Source organism: Amblyomma mixtum, chromosome 2 (genome assembly GCF_055824585.1).
Source record: "Amblyomma mixtum isolate Tamu chromosome 2, ASM5582458v1, whole genome shotgun sequence".
Lineage (NCBI taxonomy): Eukaryota > Metazoa > Arthropoda > Arachnida > Ixodida > Ixodidae > Amblyomma > Amblyomma mixtum.
The window spans coordinates 86,117,506-86,131,735 of record NC_143013.1 but is presented as its reverse complement, the minus strand read 5'-3'; the positions used below and the strand labels follow the sequence as shown (position 1 = coordinate 86,131,735).

At 44.7% G+C, this 14,230-nt stretch overlaps 1 protein-coding gene across 1 annotated transcript in view; it reads right to left on the bottom strand.

Annotated features, from left to right (window-relative positions):
* Positions 1-14,230, bottom strand: part of LOC149360004 (SEC14-like protein 3) — a 54,550-nt gene that overhangs the window by 14,710 nt on the left and 25,610 nt on the right. Inside the window, exons 4-7 of the mRNA XM_089569178.1 lie at positions 12,955-12,998; positions 11,057-11,119; positions 10,223-10,316; positions 1,108-1,202 (exon numbers count right to left, since the gene is read on the bottom strand). Coding sequence (XP_089425304.1) covers positions 1,108-1,202; positions 10,223-10,316; positions 11,057-11,119; positions 12,955-12,998 — 296 coding nt within the window. The remainder of the gene's footprint in view (positions 1-1,107; positions 1,203-10,222; positions 10,317-11,056; positions 11,120-12,954; positions 12,999-14,230) is intronic.

The window sequence follows — 14,230 nt, the reverse complement described above, 5'->3', positions numbered from 1 at the left end:
ACAGAAAGTTGGGCTAGTTGGTGTGGATTCATACTTAGCAGCGCAAAAAACGATGACCAAAGCGAACGAGGAGACACAACACAAGCACAGACTATCATCTGAATTTTTTTTTCACGAAAGGGAAGCTTTAAAGGCGTTAGAAAAAACAAAATCGAAACACAACAACCACTACCACGCGTGGAAAGGAAACCTATGATATATCATTCCTGCGTGAAATAAGAACACAACAACAGGATAACAAATGCAATCAGTGCACTGCCAATCAGTCACTGCCAATCAGAAATGCCAATCGGTGCACTGCGGATGAACAGGTGACGCTAGACACTGGTATTCTTTCCGGGGGATAAAGCGGTGTTTCACACTCAGGCGCATCTTGAGTGCGTCGCCATAATTGTGCATTTTCTGAGTAGCTCAAAAAAATATTCGTTTAGGAAACCACGAATTACATATGGAGCGTTCGTATCAGTCCACCACTCTAACGCCTTTGTGAACTGTATTCCACAGCTCACAAAGACAAAATATGTCCAGCGCTATGCCTGTAGTGCCGTGCGCAAACGCGTATGGTGGTTTTTGCTGCTAGGTGTTCGAGTACTTTATTGAACCAATGCAAGATTGCGAGATATAGGGCATGCGTACACTTTGTGACCCTCTTCTGTCTTTCATATTGCGCCCTTTCATCCGTTTTTAATTCTGAATTAGTTGAAATCGTTTTTATTGCTGTTCGTTAGTTATTTCAACTACTATTACACTACGGGCGACACTATTACCATTAATATAGCGCCGTCACAGCCACTACCACGATCACTCAGTTCTCAGCGCTGAGACATTAGGAGTCGCGCATTCTTGAATCGTCCAACAGTTCTCTAACACAATGTTCAACATGTCTAGTGCGGAAGACGAACTTTCATCACTGCACGCCAGATCCAGAACAGCCACAGAAGGGCGTTCATGAATGTGTCGCAGTAGTAACAGATCTCACAACGGTGGCTATCTCCCTCTCCATAAAGAAAGGAACACGCATTCGTAGCGGGAGCTTGGAACGACAGTTTCACACTGTCGTAGGCCAGTGGAAAGCGAGAAAGAATGTTATCGAGATGGAAGACCTACCTTTCGTGACTGGCTTTCCCTCCCGCGCTGCAACTGTTCCAGCATGTAGACCACGTGCATCACCATCTCCTCCTTGGACAGGCACTGGAGCATGCCTGCACAATAATCCATGCCCGTATGTAATGCTGACACTCACGCTATCGGAGCTACTTTGCGACACGACAGGACATCGCCCTCAATGCTCGCGTAGGAAGTGACAAAGTAACGAAAATTCAGGGAGGCACTTTGTAGACCTAAAGTGTGCTGAGGCGAAAGCCCTAAGCGCGGTGTTGCTGCTTGTTTCATTGATGTGTGGTGAAGATGTTAAGCTTCACCTCTGAGAGTGGAACGCGACAGCGTCTTGCAACGCTGCCATTGAGTCCACAGAACGCCATCGCCCATTCGGTTCTCTACCTTGCTCGTCGGTAAATTGGTTTTTGAGGAAAGGAAATGTATCTGTCGCATGTCTGGGTGGGCACCTAAACATCGCCGAAACGGGAAGGGAGGAAGATGGGTGTGAACGAAGACACTGTATTCACTAGACGCGCCTTTGTTCATTCCAAACCATCGAGCTGGCATGGCGGAGTGGTTAGCACGCTCGTCTCGCACTCCGAAGACCGGGGTTCAGTTCCCGAGCTCGACCAATTTCCTGCTCGGTTTTCTTTATTTATCTGGCCTGAATAGAAGGGTTAATTAGGCTAACTGGGTAATTTGGGTAATTAAGCAATTAACTTAACTCAGTCCCACTTACTTGGACCATCACTATACGATCTCTTTAATTGGTTGCATGGTTACTGGCCTAAGTACAATTGGCCCCGTTTGAAATTCGCGCACTGTGCCGTCACTACCGTTTCGACCAATTGAAAAGCGGGACATTTCTGTCGACAACTCTTGCTTACAACGATGAGGCATTAAAGGCTTCCGGCTTAAAAGTACGAGACGATTCCAGAAACTCAGCCTTTCTGGTGCGGAAACTCTGCTTTAACCATTGCAACTGTACACTCATTGGAGTGTTAGTGCCGTTCGCATAATTACTGGAGCACTAAAGCTCAGCGCTCATTTCAATGTTTAACATAACCATTTTCATAGCATATACCCAGTGCTTTGAGGGTAAGAAAAACGGAGAGTGAAACTGTCAAAAGACGACTTTTCAACACACACATCTTGAGAAGAAAAGTCACTGGGAGTGAACATGTCTTTTCTCCTTTTCTAGACGGCACGATACGTTTGGGTCATGTTGAAGGGATACTAAAACACTTTCTGTCGAAGGTGCCTTTCTTCGTCCTAATGGTTTTCCTATAGGAATTTCAGTGGCAGCATCTGGCATAACCACCGTATTCATCAGTAGCTTCACAAATAGGCGTGGCTAAGAGACCAGTTAGAGCTGGAAATCACAGCACCTTTCATGGTCGCCAGGTAATTTTCCTCTACCGCAGTCTCAGTTGTTTTGTAATAATTTTGATCTCAGGTTGCTTTTCAGAAAACTGATCCTTTTTTTTTCGCTGTCTTCTTTTGTAGCTTTTTCCAATACTGCCTTCTGGCGCTCTACTGTGTATATATTTCTGGTATCTTAATGCGACCCCCCCCCCTCCCCTCATGTTCTTTGCTTCACATTCAAGGCACCTGGTTTTCGCTGGGAACGTTAAACTTCATCTGATTGCTTTGCATAAATCTTTGTTACTTTGTTGTGGTTGTTTACTGAAGTTTCTTTATCGTATTTCTCGGCGCTACGCCGAAGGTGGCACTTTCTCTCTCTTTTTTTTTTCGATGACGCATACCGTATTTACTAGCTTAATGAATGCTCCCCCCCCCCCCCCACCCCCAGAAAAAAAAAAACCTCAATATTTGAGAGGTTCCTCCAATATGCGAGGTAAAGCATTAAAAAAATTGTGAGGTGATAAAAACGGCACAGGTATAGCTGGTGAATAAATATTTCATCCGGTGTGATTCCACCTTTAACTAAAAAAAACGCGCTCTGAAGTATTGTCTCCGTGCTGAAGAACATAGTAAACAGCATTTATATTAAACTCGCACGTACAACTCACGTAGCGGCGCCTAATACCGCCCAAAGAGAGCACACCTACAGGATCCACTCCAGCTCACAACGTTCGGCGCGAAGCTTAGCCGTAACAAGCCGCTACAATCCTTAACATGGCGCATCTAAGAAAGGAGCCCTTTGTGACCAGGCGTGGTTTTGATTGTATCTCGTATTGCTCGCGGAGCATTCTTATCGACTTTTCGTCCTGTAGTATAAGGCATATAAGTCTTGACATTCGGCAGTTGGCTTTGTTGTATCGGCGTTGAGAAAATGGCGCCCGCTATCATTCACTGCCAAGGTCAACACACTGCATGCCAATAGAATGGGGTGCGATCATTACTAGACGGGAAAATAAACTATTTTTTGACAGCCAAAGTAGGGAGTACGCTCATTATGCGAGCACGTTCATTACGCGAGTAAATGCGGTATTTATTCGTCGATGGAATCCATTCTAGCGGAAAGAAAGCTTGACGCACGTGGGACGGCGGTGAGTAAAGGAAAGGAGCGAAACAAAAAGATAGATAAAAGTTCGCAGAAGTGTTTGACAGCCTGCTGAGCATTTAATTTGTACTCTGCAGCGGTAGGCGTCAGAGGAGAAGTGGGGATGGGTTGCACTGTGCAGGGGGTAAAGGTGTTTTTCGGCGGACAAAAAAAATATCGCAGAGTGAACGACACGGACTTTCCTCCTCTTGTAACGAGGAAGAAAACGCCCCCTTTCCTGAGCGGCAGCACCAAAACAACTATTTGTCTCTTTAGTATTTCACACGGTCACTTCTCTTTCGCTCGCTAGATGGCTACACTGTCGCATGAACAATGCAGGAATATAGAGGGCTGGGCACAGTTAACCCTTCCTTTGCTTCCCGGTAGTGCGCGAAAAAGCGGTGTAGGTGTCAACGGCAACGCGAAAAGAATACGCTCGCAACAGCACTTGTGAAGAAAAAGAATAAAATAAATTTAGCGAGGGAAATAAGCGGCAATGGAAGAAAGAAGCGATAAGACGACAGAGTAAGCGAAGACCGCTATTAGGTGCCTCGGTATTCGTGTAGACCAGTGCGTTTCAGTGACACGGAGAGGTAGAAAACACTTGATTTGGCGCCAAATTAAGCACTGAGAAAGTTTAAGAATACGCGGACTGATCTTATTCTCCTAGAACGGTCAAATAAGACGCAGCAAGAAATCGATCGGGAACGAACTTTTCTTGGTGCCTGTTGAGAGCGTCGGCGCAGGTACAGGCTCTATTTCATTCCTTTAGATTGTCCGGAAGGAAAACATTTGCGCCAACTGCTCCCATAGTTGCGCCTGCTGAGGTGCTCTCTATCTCTCACAGGAAAAAAAAAAAGAAATGTGTCTATAAATTCGCATGCATTTCTAAATCTCGAAGAACACAGTCTGCAGGAGCAATAGGACTGCGAAAAAAAAAAAAAGAAATACTTTGAACGAAGTAAGTAAAAACGGCTGTCCGAAGCGCTAAGTCGACAAAGCATGCAAATATTATTCCACCGACGTTGTTTTATTCATTCTAATATCAACAAAATCATGCGAGCCACTCTAGTGATGATCGCCATTCCTCCAGATACGCTATACCTTCACTCGGTGTTAAGTATCTGTGTATGTTTTATTTTGGTGCATGAGATATATAACCATATAGTGTGTGCTTTATACACGGTGATGTTTCTTAAACTTTTACAGATTTTTTTGTACAAATTGCGAAAGATACGTCGGGGCGATCTGTTGAGCTGGATTGTAAAGCAATGCGGGCATTATGTGCCTCATATGAATAAATAATTGGACGATTAATTAACCTAAATTAACTAATAAACGTTCTAATTTTGATTTCAGGCGGCAATGTTCTGTTGCGAATTGAATGCCGTCAACACAGAAGGTAAGACCTGTTTTTCAATCTTCTTAGTCGTCAATGTGGTCCAATGTGGTCAATGCGCAGTTGGCTTTTCTGCATTACCTAATGATAAAACTGAGTCGCTCGGCGAGGTACCGTCGTCGAAATCGAGTCAACTTCTACATCATCAAGCATACAAACTGCGTGTGTATTTAATGGATAAAAAGCGCGAGAGAGGCCATTTTATAATTTCTGTATCCGGCAAAGCCAACTCAACGAGCATTCAAATGCGGATTCTTCACGATCGATATTTCGAACCAGAATGCCGATTAACAAAACTTAAAAACACAGCTCGCCTTCGATGTTGACGGCCATCGATTTCGCAATAAAACTTTGCCCCCTAAAATAAAAACGAAAAAGCGTATTACTTAATTCTATGAATTAATTGTTTATATAGCGATCCATATGAGGTACATAATGCTCGCCTTGCTCCTCCAGCACAACATATCACACCGACGTACCCCTCACAGTTTTTAAAATAAAAGTGTGTCAAGGTTTAAAAAAAATCCCCGTGTGTAGAGCGACGGCACAGCGTTTCTCGAAGCACGAAAATATAAGGTATATGATGCGCCTTCATACTGCGTATAGTTGTTGTCAATTACAGGCTACAACTACATGCGCGTTACAGGTGTAGCAGTTTATGGAGCTTGCAGTACACTAATACGCGCCATCACGAAAGTCGCATAATTTTGTCACGTTGCAGTGACGGCAGTCCAGCGGTCAGGATGACACCAACAAGACTTGGAAACGAAGCTCTTTATTTGGGCTGACTTGCGCCCGCAAAAGAACTGAATCACTCGGCGGCGGCGTAAGCAACAAACGTGCTCGTCAGTCGTCGAACTACGAATGCCCGCCGCTCGCGGCATCGCTCAATTTAAAGCCGGCGAGGAAACTTGGAGATAACAGGTCAAGATCATCTACAGTAATCTGGAACATCGTAGATGCAGCTCTACATGGCTGTGATCAATCGAGATCAGTCCGGTCGCTTCTCGCGCCACGAACAAAAATGATAACAGCCCTTTCCTGCAGCCTTGAGCGTGAACGAACAAACACTACAGTGATACGTGGCATTACCCCCCTTCCAAAGAAGCGTCACCTCGACGCTTCAAAAATGAAAACAAATACGGAGAATGTCCTCTTGAATGGACCTCTTGCAGTTCGTGGCCTTACTTTAAGTGAGAAATGCGGCAATCGAGGCAGACGGTCGCTTCTATGACAACTCTAATTGCCCAGCTGGCGGCCTCGCTTAACATCGAAGTTAGAAGGCAGGTACGGGACACGATGCGCCACAAGAATAAACGCAGCAGCGCACACGAAGCAGTTATTTGTGGAACGCAGTCAAAACCTGTGTCCTCCAAAAACAGCCAGAGATCGCACTCAGACAGACTGTGAGCATGGTACATGCCCCACGATTCTTTCGTTTCGTGGCCGAGATTAATATTTTTGATCCTCAGTTTTTTTAACGCGCTAGCGTTGTAGCAGAGGCTCGGAGGAAAAGCCATGCTCAGTGTCACACTAATTCAGGATTGGTCGAGAGGATTGTGACGTCACACGCTGAGCCGGGGAATGAAAATAATTTAAACTTGAGTTAAATTGTGACTGTGAGGTCGTAGCATGACTGCAATGTCGTTATGACATATACGAAAGCAAAGTAAATGAATTACACAAAAACTATTTACAGAGCAATTAGGTAGCTTGTACAATGTACCTGAAACAATTGAACATTTTTTGGTTTGGTTTTATGGGGTTTTAACGTCCCAAAGCGACTAAGGCTATGAGAGACGCCGTAGTGGAGGGCTCCGGAAATTTCGACCACCTGGGGTTCTTTAACGTGCACTGACATCGCACAGAACACGGGCCTCTAGAATTTCTCCTCCAAAGAAATTCTAGCCGCCGCGGCCGGGATCGAACCCGCGTCTTTTGGGTCAGCAGCCGAGCACCATAACCGCTGAGCCACCGCGGCGGCATTGTTTTATAGACTGCAAGGACGCGATTTTGTTTTAGGATGTGCTGCAGAGGACGCTACGGAAAGATTTTCTTCTAAATTCCTACAGTGTGCGCTACCTTGTTGTTTCCCAACCTGACTCGAAACCCTATGATATGATTCTTCTGATTGGACTTCATAGCCTTTGGAAAACGCGCATGCAAGACCGCAACGTTGATCCTGTTGTTTCGCCCAGAATTAATTTAGCCGAATGTTGCTGCAGGTAACGGACATTTACGAAGGATTGGAGTTTTTACTGGATTGGTTTCCTCTCCTGATGCGCTGTATATCTTTGCCGGCCTTTTAGTTCTGTTATGTTTTCCATCAAGTTTGTGCCTAGGCCACTGACGTTCGTTCGTTCGACTTGCTTAAAGGGAGACCTTGTGTGTCTTGTGATGTATCACGGGGCCTAGTCTTTCCACTGAAGCATCTAATAAGTTCGTGCAATAAAAAATAGGTTCTGATTAAGAAAGAAATTAACAAAGTACCATGAAGCGGTCGCGTCATACACTTAAGGCAGAGCTAAAGTGTATCCCTAATTTTTTTACTATTCGGAATATCGGCGACAAAGTCGGCCCCAACAAGTGGGCAACGCCGAAGGTACACTCAAGCACTTGCAGGTGTTTACATGCGTCGCTAAGACGACAGTTTACTGTGACAATAATTTCAAAAATACGATTTCTTCGTGTTGCAAAAGCGTACGCTATATATCCGTATATGTAGCGACGCTAATTGCACTCGCCACTTTTCGCACGAAGCAGATGTGCAACCAGCGAGTCATAGTAACCTTGCGCGCTCTGTTTTCGTTTCTTGAACGCGGCTCTCGTATACCTGAAGGCAAAAACAACAGGTAGGCAAAACCGTTACAGTCGTTAGCTATGGTAACGAAAGCAGCCGCAGCAACGACTTGTGCGCGGCTCTTTACATGACGTCTGCAGTGCCTGAATAGGCCTCACTTAAAATGAACTCCGGTTACAACGAATTATTGAAACCTAAAGCCAGAGAACTATCTCTATGCGACGTCTGCGCTTCCGGATTCTGCATCACCTAAAACAAGCCACGATTAAAATGAAGTATTAAAATGGGAAGAATAGAAACTTCCTTTACCTGGCAGTCTGCAGCCCCGAATTCAGCCTCGTTTTTAAAGGAAATGCGGTCAAAATAAAGTACTATATTCTGAAGATTGATAAGCACCGGGCATGGCAAATAGTAGTTTGGCTGATGAACTCAAAATGGGGTCTCTGACCCCATCTTGACCCCACCTTGAGTAAACGAAAATACATTGCGCCGCGCTCCTTGGCCACAGCCCTTATAAAAATGGTCTATAGAGAGTCTATAGACTTCTTATTGACTGTATTGACTTCCTATATATATATTGCTTTTTGTCTATTCATAGTCTACAGACTGTCTATAGACAATAGTCTACTAAAAGTTTATGGCCATAAATTTATAGATTGTCTATAGACTGTCTCTGGCATTTGTATTGTATTTGTATTGTACTTTTGTCTGTAGGCAGTCTATAGACTTCATAAACAGAAGTCTATAGGCACTCTATAGACTGTCTAAAACTTTTTCTCTAAGGGAGACGCCCTTGCTTCCTAAAAATTCAACATCAGCATAATAAAATAAAACCTCAGGTTGCTAGCTACCGGTGGACCTTGTACAAATGCACCATTCGTATTTAACATGCTACGCCCCTTTGATAAATTTAATGTTGTGTACTTGCACTCGCCGGACGTGTTATTAGGGGTGTCGAATGCCCAAGGCGCGCATTGTTAGGGCTCAGTACGAAGGTCAAATACAGGAAAATAAAGAAAAGACGGAGGTACCATCTGTTCTGTTGTCGAAATCAATTTGCGCTCAGCAGAAAAGTGACGTCACAACACCGCCACTGAGGTTGCGTGAGCACCATGGTAACAATGAAGGGTTGTTTTTGTCAGAGGCCGCTTCGCTCACGGTCGCACGTGTACAGACTCGCAGTCGGGATTTGCGATCGGAAAAAAACAAGGAAATTCGTGACGGGACTGCAGCTCGAGGATTGATGTTGCAACGCTCCGAGGGCACAGACCAGGAAGAAGAGCCGCTCTTGGTTCATGTTTATCTTCGTCCCGCCATTTTTCATCATGAATTACTGGCGAGACCAGGACGCTACCACTGTCAGCCTTCCAAAGGCCAGCGTCTGGTATACCGTGATGAGCCTTTTAGTTTATATATATATATATATATATATATATATATATATATATATATATATATATATATATATATATATATGCTGTCTTACACGAGTTTGATTCCTACGGGCTTAAGGAAATTTCTCGCAGGGTTATTGCAGTGCTTTTGTTTGTGCTTCGATTTGTTGACGTGCAGCAGAGGTATTTCTTGCGTTGTATAGAACGTGCAGCCTCTGGCAGATGTAAAGAAACTACTTTAAAGGTATGAGAAAAGCTGGCAACAGAGCAGTGTATTCGGTTTTATGTGGCACTGTGGCTCTCGAGTCCCAAGGCTGTTTCTTTTCAGGGCACTGAGTTTCTTTAAGGATCCATAAGTCTGATACAAACCTCCAAATGCTCAGTGGCCCCTGTATTTTTAATGGGAACTGTACGGGCGCTTATATAAGGGGCTGCATTCTCGTAGGTTTTCATCGGTATATCGTTGTTATAGTATAGATCACACATCCAGCATGTGGCGGATTAATAGCTGATTGAATATTACGCACGCGTTTCAAAAGCACGACAAAGCGTGATCTTACCGCCATCAGATTCTGACAGGGGTTAAACATTACACTACAATTTTTGATCGACACACACACTTGCTTTAATGTTTAACAACTTTTTCTAGCCAGGTTGGTTATTACGAGTAAACATATTTTCTTAACGCATTCTAAGGACCTCATCATCGTTCACTGCTCGATTTCATTAGATCAGCGAACCTTTTCTCATGTATTTAGGCATCCTCATCTATCATTACATATCGTTTTATGCCCTGAGGCAATCAACATCGCATTAAAAAAAAATGTGTTGCGCAGTACTACGTGTTCTCCATACTTTGGGGTAAATACGTTGAGTCAATGCATGAAGTAGCGCTTTTGCTATAATTCTTCACAGACATTCTATCCTCTGCTTTAGGAAACAAGAAGAAAAAACACTTTCCAATACGTTGAGCGCAGTGTCAGCGCTTTCACGTACAAAAGTATGGTCGCAACGGCACCGCTTACCTTTGAAGTCACCGTTCCCGATTGGAATGTGGTAGACGGGGCTGCCATCCCGGTCGTGATTGAATATTCCACCCGGAAAGTACTGCTTTAAGATCTGCGACAAAAATACAGGGTGCGCTATTGACAAAGCGACGCCGGCCTAAACGAGCCCTTGATGGTAACACCACAAGCGCAAAGGGGCTATATGCCCGCAAGGCTCTCGAGTGTGAAACCATCGAATGTGCTCGACTGTAGGCAGGTCTACAAGCAGACGCGGGAACTAATTATATCTCACTGCTGGCGAGACTGTCAGAGGCGAAACAACAATCTGTCCTGATGCGTGCAAGCTGCAATGACGAAAGTTGTGCAGCTTAATTTTGTTACTGAACCTGAGGTGAGGTTTTTGAGGTGAAGGGACAAAAGGCGAATAATTTTTGCCTGACAAGACCCGCCACCCGTACATTCCTCAGCTGGATGAGATAATAGTGCTGTTTGCAGTACGACAGATACAATTTATACAAAAGTAATCAGTGATGCATGAAGCAGGGAATTAGACGAAATCATCGTGTATTATTACATCGTTGCGAGAAAATAAAAAGAAGAAACAGAGCCAATAGCAACAGAACGCAGGCAAAAAGGCAATATATATTTGTACAGAACAAAATGCGGAAAGTGTTTATAGGGAGCATGTACCGACGCCGCAGTGGCGTCCATTTTGGGGTGCAAGTAGCATGGAGAGAGCTGCAGGCGTATCTAATCGGCTCATTGCCAGCTGCTCCGGTTTGCACTGCTGTAGCTGCGCGATGTACGACAAAATGGCTCCAGTGACGTCATTTGAATACCTGGGATACTCACCGGGTGCCACTCGTACCGCTCGACTATGGTGTCGATCTTTTTCTCTTCCCTCCAAAGCAGGTTCTGTCGACAGAGTATCAGACAGTTCATCAGCAGTTTTCGTTGTGTATATATATGATCAAATACAATCGTATACGACCGAACAACAAGAATGATACGCAACATTCTTTTATTATTTCTGAGGCACCTAAATTAAATGATGTTGACGTAAACACGTAGGCTTACTGGATTCTTTCCTCGTACATTTATTCCTGTTCTCGACGTCTGTACAGCATGTGATCCTTTGTTGCTGGAAAACTTAGAGCTATCCGAAAGCGCTGGTGGTATAGTCCGGACACTCTTATACGGTTGGTCACCTCTCTAGTTGCTTTCAGTCTTCATATCTCCATCTTCTCCAGTACTGTGTAATGGATTTCAATGTACAACTGGCACTTCATATTACAGCAGTGGCGTTTTTTTTTTCTTCAGGCAGGGCCCTTATATATCCTTCTGATCGTTTTTGTAGAGTTTCGTTTGCATCGAACACTGCCTTCTTGAGTTGCTTATATTTGTTTCCTTATCGTGCCTGCGAATCTACACACTATTAGAGCTTGCCAAGCTATTCTAGCTTTTCCCCGTTAACGCAATTCTCAACACCCTTGTTTAGTTTAGCCCAACGAAGAATTTATTGTTTTCCTCTCGTTGCGCCTTACAGCACTTCGCCATTCGGACCGAGATTCTCGTAATCAGAAAATTTCAGTTCAGGTAATAATTTCATAATGGGCAAGATAAATAACGAGCAAGTTCCTTATTTCAGTTAAGAAAAGCAGAAAGCCAGCTCTATTTGCTCGCTGTAGTTGCTCGCAGTCGCAAGCGACCATTGCCAGCGACCATACAGCCATCAAACAAGGCATCCTGCGTCTCGAGAAATTTCGGGTAAGGCAACTGAATCATTAAAGTTTGTTTCGTTTTAGCAAGGCCGAGATAAGTGACTGTTAGTTCCGATACGTCAAGAAACGGCATCGCACGCCGATTCGTTCTTCCCCCGATGGTCCCTGCGTCACACCGGAGCTGAATTTCGCAAAGCACTAGACTAGCTACATAACTAGACATAATTTGACTGTAGAGAGAGGGCACAGAGATTGGATTCTTGACCATACAAAGCAGGGTAGACAACTGCCGAGGGAGAGTCTCATTCCTCTAGCGAACGCTTCGACAAGAGGACATCCTTTCGTTTGACATAACTATAAGCGATGGCCAGTAACTTCGATCATGGATGGATTGAAGCCGCAGTAATCTGAGCGTGTTGTTTGGACTTGACTCAAGGCTTAGCTAGCGTGCGCTCTACTGCAGTGAATGTGCCACACCTCGGCTGGTTCGCGTACTAAAAATTAAGTCAAATTTACATTGAAAGCTTAACCTCCGTCTTGGGCGCGTTAAGTACAAAGTTTAACTTCGTGTCTCCAGTAAAGATTGTTACGGGGGAACAGCGCTTGTTTAAAAGAGGCATTGTCTGTACTCTGACTGATTTGTTGGTATGTCCACATTAATAGTACATGCATCAACGACCGAAGCAAATAATTATCCCCGTGTTCATGAAAAGAAAAACGAAAACGAAACCATCGCGTTTTTTTTTTTTTCTCCTTTCTATCTGCCGTTAACCTCAAGAACCACTTTTTTTTTCCTTTTGGACACATCAAGACGTTTAACAGCAACAACCTCGAATAAGCGATACGAATGTTTGTGCGAATAATCTTCGCTAGAATAGAACGAAGGTTCGACTGGAGAAATCTCTACGTAGCAGTTTCTTCGGCACTTTGCGGGTTCCCTCAAGGGCGTGGAAGCTTTACGCACAGGGACGCCAAGCGCGCCGCTTCCGGAATTCCCTCCTCTCCCCTCCATCCCGCACCCTTCCTCACCTTGCGCAGCAGGTCTCCGGCCTTGGCCACGTCGAGGTCTCGGGCTGCGAACGGCACAAACCAATTACGAAGCCATCCACGTGACACGCTTGTCTCGTGGACTTAATTTTTCGAGTCAGCTTTCAGCGGCTTCAATCGGAGCGCTCTCTTTTGCACCTCATAGCACGCTCATAGACATCGTCAACCAGCTGGTTTGAACCAAGTCCAAGCATTGTCTCAACATTTCGCATAGTTGTTCCCCATCAGCGTTCATCGAGCAGCAAAGCAAACGAAACAATAGATTCGCCAGTCCGGAAGCCGACCTTGTGTTTACGAGCATAAAAGTTTGGGATTGTTGATCTAACATGATTCGATTAAAGGTGCAGTGAAGAGGAATCTGAACTCGTCCTTTTGCCGCGGGAACTCAATCTACACGTTCCAAGCATTCTTAGAAACTTCGATTTATTGCCCAGTGTGGCCTACTTCCCTAATTAAATCGAATTAACGTCCGGCTCCCGCCTTTATTTTTTTTAATTCTCCCCGTACGTTGGGCGGAGTCGGCCAACGCGTGGAGTGCCTTTCACCCAGTCTCGTGGCGGCTTGCCGCTCTGCCATCGGCGGAGTAATACGTAGTAATCCGTAGTAGCAAATAGTCCGCGCGTATTTTTATTTCTGCGTGCTTATTTTGCGGCTATATTATCTATGAATGAAACTGTTTTTTTCTCGCAAACCTAAAAAACAAAATAAAGCGAAAGCAAAGCCTCCACGGAGCTGGCTGAAAGGCCTCCACGCGTTGGTCGACTCCGCCCACCGTACGGGGATAATTCAAAAAATAAAGGCGGGAGCCGGACGTTAATGGGATTTAATTAAGGAAATCGGCCACACAGGGCAATAAGTAGACGTTTCTAAGAATGCTCGCAGCGTGTAGATCGAGTTCCCGCGGCAAAAAGACGAGTTCAGATTCCTCTTCACTGCACCTTTAAGAGGGAGCGTAGCGAGACAGACAAGGGGATACGGAGGACACAGACAGAGCGCTAACTGTATCCTTTGTAGGCCAACTACCGCCGCCACTTCGATGTTTCTTCGCGTTGCCATTCCGCAAAATCTAAGAGCGAGGACTGAACAAGCCACGATAAAATAAAACCGTGAAAAAAGGAAAAACGATACACAATAAGTAGTAGTAAGCCAGGAGGCACACAACATAGGATGCGAAAACGAGCAAAATGAACTTAACGCGAAAGCACTACGCAGTTATTAACGGTGAAGAGTACGTCATTGTCAAAGGGTTAAAGCAAGC